At 27.6% G+C, this 11,926-nt stretch overlaps 1 protein-coding gene across 1 annotated transcript; it reads right to left on the minus strand.

Moving 5' to 3' along the window:
• Positions 1 to 292: 292 nt before the first annotated feature.
• Positions 293 to 1,271, minus strand: LOC130447174 (uncharacterized). The gene has a single exon (XM_056783866.1). The coding sequence runs from the start codon at positions 1,261 to 1,263 to the stop codon at positions 298 to 300; it is 966 nt and encodes a 321-aa protein (XP_056639844.1). The 5' UTR covers positions 1,264 to 1,271; the 3' UTR covers positions 293 to 297.
• Between the last annotated feature and the right edge of the window lie 10,655 nt (positions 1,272 to 11,926).

Genomic DNA, 11,926 nt, shown 5'->3' on the forward strand with positions numbered 1-11,926 from the left:
ATTTGACCCATAAACTTAACACTTCTAGATTTAAATTGAATTTTGTCTCTATTAAATTTTATATTATATTTTTGTGCTCTTTCCAAAACTAACCGTAAATTATTATCATGTTCCTTTTCATTACTGCCAGTTATAATCAAATCATCAAAGTAAAGACCTATACCTTCAATGTCACCAAATATTTCATAGTTTTGTTTTTGAAAGACTTCAGGGGCTGAGCAAATTCCAAAAGGTAGGCGACAAAATGCATACCTTCCAAAGGGTGTTCCAAAGACACAATATTCTTGACTTTGTTCATCAATTCGAATTTGAAAGTACCCGTCTTTCATATCTAAAACTGAAATATTCTTTATTATTAAGTTTAACAGCTATTACCTCGGTTGAAAGAATTAAAAATCTTTCTTGTTTTATTGCTAAATTCAAATATTTTGGGTCAAGACACAAGCGTAAATCCTTGTTTTTCTTTTCAACTATCACCAGAGGATTCAACCATTCAGTCGGCCTATCAATTTTCCTTATAATACCTTGTTTTTCAAGATCATCAAGCTTAAGTTTTAAACAATCATGCAGTGCAATTGGAATCCGTCTAAGTGGTTGAACTACCGAAACTGTACCTTCTTTTAAAGTAATGTGATGTTCTCTAGGAAAAGAACCAAGACCCTCAAAAACTACTGGGTATCTTTTAACAACATGATCGAGTGATATAAATTGACCAGAATCGTCAACAATTGAGTCTACTCTTTTTACTAAGTTTAAATCAATGCAATCAGCACAACTCAGTAGTGGCAATTCGTTATTATCACAAACTGCAAAGAATATGTTTCTAACATTGTCATTAACTTGACATTTTAAAGTGATTTCTCCTAATGGAGCGAATACATAATCACGAATGCCATACAGAGCTAGTTTGACTTTAGATTTTTGCATTTTATCAAGAAGCCCTAGTTTTTTAACAATATTTAAAGTCAAAATGCTTACTTCGCATCCTGTATCTAGCTTAAATGTTACCTTATGACCTTCTACAATAATTTTCTTCAACCATAACAATGGTTTCTTTACGCTACTAACAGAACCAACTTTTCTTATAGACTGAACATATAACTCATTTGAACTGCTCTCACACTCAATATTTTCTGATTCACTATCACTGAAAGTTTCAGTTTCTACTTTATTCACTTTTCTTCTGCCCGATCTTCTATAGCTCTTCTTTTTTTTCCCATTTCTTCTCAGACTGATTAATATTATACTCTTTTTTACACACATTCGCAAAATGATTGAGTTCCTGACATTTTGCGCACGTTTTATTCCAAGCAGGACATGAATTTTTCTCTCGATGTTCTTTTTTTTCTTTCAAAAAAGGCTTAGATTTTACAGATCTTACACTAGCTTCATTCTGCAAAGCCTTCAGCTGTTTTTGACTAACTTCTCTTGTTCTACAGATGTCTATTGCTTGTGTCAACTTTAGATCAGATTTTCTTAACAATTCTTCTCTAGTGCTTTGATTGTAGATGCCCATCACTATCCTATCTCTTATGAATTCTTCTAATAAATTACCATAACCAGTTGTTTTTCCTGCTGTTCTTAATTCTGTCAGAAAACTATCGAAACTTTGTCCCTCTTTTTGTGTTATACTGTTAAATAAGAACCTTTCATATATAACATTTCTCTTTGGTTCATAGTGATCTCTAAATTTTTTCAAGACATTATCAAGAGTTTTCTGGGTCTCCGGTAACGGATCAAAAGAGTTAAATAAATCAAGACCATCATCACAAACTAAGTTCAATAGAATTGCAACCTTTTTTTCATCATTTTCATTGCTTAAACTTGTAGCAGTCAGAAAATTTTGGAATTTTTGTTCAAATTTTTGCCAGTTATCAGCTAGGCTTCCTTCAATGGATCTGGAGTTTTGAAGTATGATTCCATTGCTATTGGCTTCTACTTATATCACGCAGCAAAGTCCAGCTTACTAATATCTAAGTACGAATGTACGAAATTTACTCAAACTTTTATATCAAGTTTTTACACCTGACACCATGTATTATTCCATGATCCGAGCTATTTTGTTAAAATAAAACTAATCTGTTAATGTAACACCACTTGTATTTATTAGAACCTGTTAACAAAAGCCGCGTATTGGAATCTTCTTTTCTCATGTCCAAAACACTGGCCTCAACCCCCCATGCCTGTTGAGCCAATTAATTGACTCGTACAAAGGTGGCGGGATAGCTATGAAATAAATATATAATTGATAACCTATATAATACATCAATTGTTTCAAAAAATTACTAAAGGATTTTTATAATCTGAATGAATTCCTTTTCACTGATTAGTAATTTTAGCCAATATATGTTCAGAAAAACAATGGTTATTCTATAAGAAATTGTTATGGTGTTTGTAGAGTGTTTATAATTCAATATTTTTAATGGTTTACAATGGATTCTGGTGTGTTTATCTTAGAAATCTTTCGTTTATATTATATTCTGTTATTGACCATTATTAGACCTTTTTTTTGTTAAAAGTATCCTTCATTTATTTTTCTACATTGGTTATCGAGAATTTACAAGAGGTATAATATATTTGAAAAACAACACGTGCGGTGCAGTTTAGGGACATTTTTTATCTGTTTGTAGAATAGTTTGTTTACATTATATGGAGGGTTTAATACCGATAACGAAAATTGACCATGCAGCCACTTCTTGGATGCCTTTGTCTTTGTTCCAAGAATTGTTTGTTTCGAATATATATTTTTTTATATTTACGAGATTACGTTCAACAAAATTCTTAGAGAGATAAGGACCACCCTACACTATGAGAAATTTTAAAATCACAGTATTCTACATAAATAATCGATAGTTGGAAGAATTTCTTATTTACTTCACATTTCGAATTTATTTTTGATATTCATGAGAAAAATAACGTTCAATAGAATATTTTCTGATATCGTACCTGTAATCACTAATGAAAGTACTAATTCGAAAAACGAAGGTATGTCGTAAAACATTAAAAGTATACAGATTCCCAAAAGGAAATTACTATTATTTGCTGCCCATAACCTCTGCTTATATAGCCATTTAATAAAAAGTTATTGTGAACTGTAATAATTAAATCTATGCCATGTATTACATCTATTATCACTAATTATTTAAAACTTTCTTAGAAATATTATTAAAAATATATCTTGCTTTATATTGCTTTATTTATTTTATCTTTGAAAACACTATTTTATTCAATATGGAAATCATATAACAAAATATGTAATATTTAATTACTTATTATTTAATAAATCAAAACTTTACATCTTCTCAGTTCATTGACCCCTTTCGAATTCTTTGCGAATGTCTAGACTTGTTTTTGACTTGCGCACTGTGAATGTTGAAGTCACAAGCTTTAAACAATGCATTTAATTATTTAGATAATGAAACTTTGACAGTATTACAAATTCGGGCAGACATATTTGATGCTAAATTTTCTATTCGTAAAATTTCGTGTAATTTTGTTTTCGATTGTGAAGTGAAAACTATTTTCTTATTGATATAGGTAAGATATAATTGTCTTTATGTAATAATTAACAAGATTTGTCCAATTAAAGTTTCCAGAAAAATGAACGAATTCAGTGTATTACATTTTATGGAAAGCTTAGGTTTTATTAATTTTTTTTTTTTAATATTGTCAAAGTAATTAAAATTAAGCATTTTCTTCAGATAATTTGAAATTGTGTGAATCATTAATTTACTTATAAACATTAAACAAACGATAATCTAAAATATAGCATCAAAAAGTTCGTTTATCCTTGTTTGTCTGGACAGCATGTCGGCCATCTTTGTAGGTCGACGCAATTATTGTTCACGTCAAATCTTTTCAATTGTAATGTGTTTTTTCATATAAAAATATATATAGATATTAATATTAAAACACCTTATTTTGATTGTAGTACAAAATAGTTATTATTAGATAAATAAAATACAGAGATACCGGATCTGTTTAATAACGACAAAAAAATCTTTCGATTTCTAGTTTTAAAAATGTGACTAATGTTGAAAATTTTTATTGGAAACTTTGGAAATTTTCAGTATATCCATAGAAAATAGTTTTTATTTTAAAATTTTCGTGAAACGGATCGATGTTCGTGTTCGTGGCGTGTTTACAACAATCCGATAAAGAATTTTCCGTGTTTTAATACAATATTGTGTTGTGAAAATTATGGATACCCGGAACATTCTTAACTACCAAGATGGTCATTTCCTCATTTGTGAATTGGTGAGTGATTTTTTGTCTTATTAATTTGATTTTAAATTTACTACCTAAAATATTTCTTGTCATTTGGTCTCAGATTATGGAGTGAAAACTATTTTCTTTTATATATCGGTAATATGCGGCCTTTCTTTTGGAACTTTGAAATTTCAAGTGCATTAAACTGGGGATCTTTTAATAAAACAAACTTAATCTAATCGTTTTTCAGATATTTGTATTTAATGATAGATACTCAATACATAATTAGCTAAAGGATTGTAACTAAACTAATAATTGAGTTTTCTGTTTCATAGAAAACTTTCCGAGTGAAGGTTCCAAATATTTTTTTTTTGGTATTTGTTCCTCTTGTTCAATAATTCGTGGGTATAGGAAAGAGAAAATAATTTGTTGTTTGAATTTAGTGCTTAGCTGCTTCAATCTTTTTCAAATAGAAAAAATTTTGAGCTAATGAAGTTTTCAAGAATGTTTTTCAGGTGACTGATTTGCATTTTGAAAACTGTTCAGTCAAAACTTTCAATATTCACTTTTTAATTATTTAATTTCTTGTATGAGTTCCTCGGGATACAATAATTCGTAGGTAGGTAGAAGATAGTTTTTAGGGTTGATATTTCAATATCTTTCGAGGGATATTTTTAAAATTTTATGTTTATTTTATGATCCAAATGTAATATTTACGATTGATATTTTGATAAATTGTGAAACCTTCTCAGACCCTCAGACCCTTTCTTTATCCTTCAAAGAATTTACTTTTTTTTGCTACATTTGTTATATCAAGAATATAAATGTGTTATTGAAAAATAACCCTCTACTACCTACTTTTTATTTGTTCCAAGGATTGATAGTGAAATTAGGTATTAGATTTCTTCGAAAACCAACCACCCTTTTTTGTTTATTTAAGCAAACTGATATACCTCTTCTAGATGTTTCCTTTTGTTATTCCTATTCTAAATGTATCCAAAATTTAGCAATTTAGCTTTATGTATTACTGCGTAGAAAATGAAACAGAAATTTTGAAACTTGAAATAAATTTAACACTGTATAAATTCTATGTTCTTTTTTTACTTACTAATTCCAAAAACGAAGATATGTCGTAGGAAAATTAAAAGAATATACATACTGTTTTAAAAAGAAATTACTATTCTTTACTGCTCAAAACATTTCCTTATATAGCCATTTAATAGTATAAGTATTAATTATCACTAATTATTTAAAACGTCGTTTGAAATATTATTTAAGAAATCTCTTGCTTTATATTGTTTTATTAATGATTTTTTCCATACAATGATAATATAGATATACAGGGAGTATCGATTGAGAGATAGGTATGCCTTATTTACAACTAGGATAACTTGGTTATACGATATTAGAATAAATTAGAAAATATGTCGGTTATTTAGATTTGCAGGGTGACGATAAACTTTGGAATGGCTGAAATAATGAATGTTATTAGTAATAGAAGTAATCTCGAAACAAAAATTCTTGTATATTGCAGCATTGAACTTCTAATTATTGTCCATACAAGGACACTCTGTATTCAAAGAGTGGAGCATATCAGCTAAACAACTATTCGAATATTTCTATTAATGAAAATTCGGTTTCATCACACCTGGTTTCTTTCTTCTTTAATATTGGACATATTCCACCACATCTTAGCTATTTTTCTGCTAGAATGTTATTCTTTTCTGTACTACTGCACACACTGGTATGTCTTTATTGTTGTTTCCATCACGAGATCCACAATGTTCTTCCTGTTCCATTCAAAATTTCTTCAAAGTATTTAGCCCATCTTTTAATTTTTCTTGTGAATCAATTAAGGACTCTTCTTTCGTTGTCCCTGATATAAAGTACTCTGTAATTAACTGTGTCCTCTCGTGATTTTTTTGTTCTATTGGTAAAAATTTCTTAATTCTTTGTTTTTAAACTTGATGGTAAATGAAACTTTTCTCAAAGTTGACTTTAGTTTCCGTGTAAAATTCAAAAATGTGATTCATATGTTTCATTTGTTCAACTAATTTTGGTATATACCGTATTATGAATAAACTCTGAATTTGTACACAGTTTGTGCACTAGAAACAACTGAATTATAACATGTAACTCACCCTATACACATGATCTGCTGTCCAAAATGTCCATATCAAATCAAATTAATTGCCAATAAATCAATAATAAAAGTATTCTTATTACGATCAAGTAATGGTATTTCTCAATAGTCCTTAATAAAAGTACATTTTTTTCAAAAATACACATTTCAGAGTTTGCAAAAATACCCAAAATTATTTTTAGTATACCGATAGGTTCATTCTATCGATGTCGGTATTTAGTTAAAAGAATTTAATATTTTATGATGGACTTCCTTTTTATTATTTTGAGGGATTGCAGCTTTATTATACTTTTATTGTTGCCCAAATGTAAAATTATTTATTTTCGAGGAACATTACGTTCAATGGAACCTTTTTTGATCCTTTCATGTTTATTATTTTACAAAATTTCCTATTCAAAAATACACGTTTCACAGTTTGCAAAAATACCCAAAATTATTTTTAGTATACGGGTAGGTTCGTTCTATAGATGTCGGTATTTAGTTAAAAGAATTTAATATTTTATGATGGACTTCCTTTTTATTATTTTGAGGGAATGTAGCTTTATTATACTTTTATTGTTGCCGAAATGTAAAATTATATATTTTCTAGAAACATCACGTTCGATGGAACCTTTTTGATCCTTTCATGTTTATTATTTTACAAAATTTTATATCCTCTCAATCGTTATTTAAGAACGATAACAGCCCGATACTAATGTGTCTAAATTCTACTTCACCAAGCAAATAATATCTTTATTTGAAATTACTTGTAATCATTAATTGAAAATAAGGCTTTAATACAAAGTAGTAGGAAAAATTAAGATATTAAAGTACAAACAATACCGATAAAGTTTGATGTAAATCGGGGTTTCCTCAAATTTCCCTAATCATTAATATGGAAAATATCTATTTTCTCCTATTTGCAATGACCATTTCCTTTTCTATAATTTGAATGTAAATTCACTTATAAAAACTGAAACCCATTATGATGTTTCAAATACGGCGTAGGGCGAAAAACAAATTTGGTGTAATCTTAGTGGTAATCAACTAAAACGAGCTTCACGGAAAATTCACGTTTATGAAAATTGTTACAGATATTTTCCAATATACATGTCGACCCAATAAATGTCTTTCGAACAATTTTACCATATTTTCGTAAGTTATTGAAAGAAAAACGATGCGAAAACTTTTTTTTCTGATACTAAGATAGGGACGAGGACCACATGATATTTTTGAAAAATTTTCAAAGCACATTATACTGTCATTCTTTTACTATTATGTTTTGAAATATAATTGCTAATCATCCTGTATATTCTGCAACACCAATGTTACTTACTCTTCGTGCTCCATTCTCTCAATTTTTTCAAAAAATCCCGCAAGATGTATTAATATGAATGTAATAATATGAAATCCTATTCACTGATTAGTAATTTTAGCCAATAGGTATATGTTCAGAAAAACAATGGTTATTCTATAAGAAATTCTTTGGTGAAGTTAAATTATTTCAAATATTCAAGATTCCTTCGGACAATTTCAAATATCAATTAATTCTATCACTCTATTTGGATTGCAACAACATTCTTTTATGTAAAACTTTCATACGAACTTTCTTCAGTATCTTTCATATTTTCAATGTTACTGCAAAGCTTTATCATTTGAAAAATACGGTAAAAAAAATTTCATTTGCAATAGAATACCAAGAAAGGATTTAAATATTTATAACCTCTACACCAAATTAAATTGTTATAAATTATAAAGGCAAAATAAAAATTTGAGATACCCATCCCATCAACAGTTTGACAAAAGTTCAATTTTGGGAAATGAAAGTTCAGTTAGTTTCGTAGTTTTCATTGAAATGATTTCATTTGTGTTACTTATTAGGTGTATATTGAGAATACTTATTATTTTCTAATGATTATGATGTTTATATTGTATACAGGATTTTCTTATTGTCTTATTTGTCAAGAAATAATGAAATTATTGAAATTTTTCTTGTTTTATTTATCATGGAAATTTCCTTTCGGCGAGCGAGCAAGAGTGGGACGAATTTTTCACTTATTTTAAACTACACGATGATACATGAAATTATATTATAATTTCAAAACCACAAACCAATTACTTATTATGAGAAGTTTAAAGAAATAATTTTTGGTTAGATTTTTAACACTAGCAACGCCATCTTTACAGAGAAGCTCATACTGAGCTTATTTTAATATTCATTTCTACTGTTTCGTATGTGTCGGCTCTCGACTTTTTGTCACCTATTTACAAAACTGAATGGAAGATGGCGTCCGCTGTTTTCACACTAATTCATTTTTTCATTAAAACTAAAGTTGTATCGAAGTGTAGAAACATATTTTTTATTGAGTTAATGAGTTAATTATGAAAAAGATATAAATAGAAAAATCAAAAAATTGAAAAACACTTCAAACTGTTGATGATGGTCGAAAACCCAATAGCGCCACCTCTTATTCAAAAGTTGTATTTCATTACTTTTCAGTAATAATTTCATTTTTTTTAAGTGCCTACTTCTCTTTGTATCCGATATAAAATTATATTGATATACAGGGTGTGCCAATGCAGCTAAAAATTAGAATATTAGGGGTTCATTTTGAAACGTATCAAAAACATTTTTTATTAGATGTCTTTGAGGTCCATTATTTGAAATTATTTCGAACATGCGGAACATAATTTTAAAAAAATGAGGATGAGGTTTTTTTTTAGTTTTTTGAGTGGTGTGGGTAAATTTATATGATAATCGTAGGTAAATAAAAGAACGCTCTGTACTTAATTCAACTAGACATTACAACAAAAACTTTAATGACAAAAAGTAATATCCATCGAAATAGATTAAATAAATTGCTTAACGGAGATTTTGAATAAAAACATATAATATCTATGTATTATAATTATTTGATTTCGTTCAAGTTATTTTTTAATCAATTTTAAAAAATGGAAGGTTTGAATTTATTTTTTTTTTGTTTCAGGTGTTTGTGCGCGATAAAAATATATAGTGTGCGAATCGATAAAGCGGTGTGCCAAAAGGTAGGTGATTGTTGAATAAATAACAGAAAAACATGTTTCTTCAATTTTTATAACAAATATGTATTTCAAACTACAAATATATGTGTTTCTAAATTGGAAATGCTACTGCATAAGGAATATATAAATACATGTAAAATTCTATTTTCTATTATCGTTTTTCTGTGTCACGTTTCTTTCCAAAACTTAAACTGTCTGAAAAAAAAATTCTTATGTAATAAATTTTTAACAAATTAAATTTTTAACAAATTAAATTTACAAATATAAAAAAAATTATAGATATCTGGAAAATAATATTCGTATGAATTTGTCTTTTTATGTTTGGTATTTTCAGTTAAGTAAATTGAAAGTATGTGTGTGATAATTATTGTATCTTGTATGCGTGTGTAAAAAATTCCGTTTTGCAATCTTCATATCGATGGCTACTTCATTTGTTATAAATTTTCGTTTTTCTTTCCCAAACTGGACCTGAAATTTAAAAATATAAAATGTTGTAAACTTCGGATCTGTGAATTACTTTGATAATAATTGAATGATAAAATTATTATACACTATTTTGTTCTTATGCAGAAATTGATAAAATTGAATTTTTCGAAACTAAAATTCCATGTTTTTAATAATCATTTGAACAAAAATCATTTTCTGGATTATTTTATTAATTGAGCCACTTGGAAAAATTTTCATCATTAAAAAAACACTGAATCTATTCATTTTTAATATTCTCTGGTGAACTTAACAGAAGAAAGTATGTATGTAATAATAATAAATACCTTTCGCGAAATGGAAATTTTCCAAAGTCCATCAAATAGGAAGCTAACTTGTGTGAAAAATTAAGTTTCCCAATCTTCATATCGACAGCTACTTCATTTGTATAAATTTTCATACTTCTTTTCCGTTATCGACTTGAAAAATTGAAATTTGAAGATATAAAATCATATGATAAATATCGTAAACTCCAAAACATTTAATTGAATGATAAAATTATTATACACTGTTTTTGTCAATTTTTGAAAGTTAGAATTTTAATATTCTCTATTAATTTTTGGGACAAACGGTCTTGGTGTTCAGAATTTTGAACCTTTCACCACAAAAATACTAAGAAGAATGAAAAATGCCCCACCCCACATGTTCTGATCGCTTTGTTGGGATTGGCTACATCTTTCGAACCCTTGTTTCGATTGGCCGAGAACAAAGTTGGGTGAAGGAAGAAGGGCCTCTCTTATAAATACGTCGTTTCTCTCAGTTATAGGTCATACCGTTTTAGATTTTCGCGGCGCTTATCTTACGTTGTAACTTATTATTCAAAATCCTTTTGAATAGTTTTGTGAATTGTGAAGTGCATCATTTACAAATGTAAGTAATTTCTGTCTTTTCTATTTTCATTTTTGTTTTATTGATGTTTAATATTTTTGTGAATATAAAATTTATTTATTTTTATTTTTTAATTTATTTTTCAAATTATATTCTGGGTATATTTTTATCTTTTGGACTCATTTCATTTTTCATTTCTGAAATTGTGATATTTTAAAATTGTTTTTTTCTTCTTTAATTTTTTTTTCAATCTTAAATTATTTTCTTATATTTTAAATTTCAAGTGTAATTTTGTGGATAAATGTTAAATTTTCACTGTATAATTATTCCAGATTTTCAATTGTTACTCTGAAATTAGTTTTTCATTGTTACTGTATTCTTGCATAAATTTTATTTGCCGTAGATCTTGTCATCTTCGTTTTGAGTTCTTACAATTTTTTTCATTATAATATTTGTATGAAATTTCTTAATTTCTAAACCATCATTCGAGTTTATTAAAATTTATTATTTTCTTGTATCCAAATCCAGAAGTAAATTCACAAATTCAAAATTTTCTCATAATTCAGTAATTGTCTCATACTGCATGTTTAATATCTTTTTTTTTATTTTTGAGAGGTGGTTATTATAGAAACGTTAAATTTGATTTTTATAGTTTTCTCCGTCCAAGATTAATTGGTAAAAAAATTCCCTATATTGAGTTTAATTTCTATAGTTTCTATTTTCTACTAATGTTTAAAATTTATCTGAATATGAATAATTAGAATGGTCGACAAAAAATATGTTTTTGAAGTAACACAAGAATGAATTGCATATTGTGACAAAATGGAAAATATGAAAAAAATAAATAATAGTAACATTTAAGTTACGTTAAGTTAAGTTAAGTTTTTAAGTTACATTTTCAGAATCATATTCATTTGTAAAATATTTATTGAAAAAAATAATTTCACGTTTTTTAAATCTAACCTAACCTAACCATAAATGAACTGTGGCGCGTTTGACTCGACACTTTCGTCTTTATATTCCCTTTTTGCATTAGGAACAGAAGAGAACCGCTTACTACGAAACTCAACAAAATACTAATTTTTAATGTTATTTTTATGTTTATTATTCTGAATAATATAGTACAGGTACTTTTTCGGCCATAAAATTTACCGATTTTATCCGCTTCTTTATAAAATTACCTACCTGCTAGCCAATAAAAATAAGGATAATTGAACTATTGAAAAGTCCTAGGTATTATGA

Source organism: Diorhabda sublineata, chromosome 7 (assembly GCF_026230105.1).
Source record: "Diorhabda sublineata isolate icDioSubl1.1 chromosome 7, icDioSubl1.1, whole genome shotgun sequence".
NCBI lineage: Eukaryota > Metazoa > Arthropoda > Insecta > Coleoptera > Chrysomelidae > Diorhabda > Diorhabda sublineata.

Excerpts from the sequence above, each read along its gene's own strand:
- LOC130447174 (XM_056783866.1), bottom strand. The coding sequence starts at position 1,263 with ATGTGTGTAAAAAAGAGTATAATATTAATCAGTCTGAGAAGAAATGGG.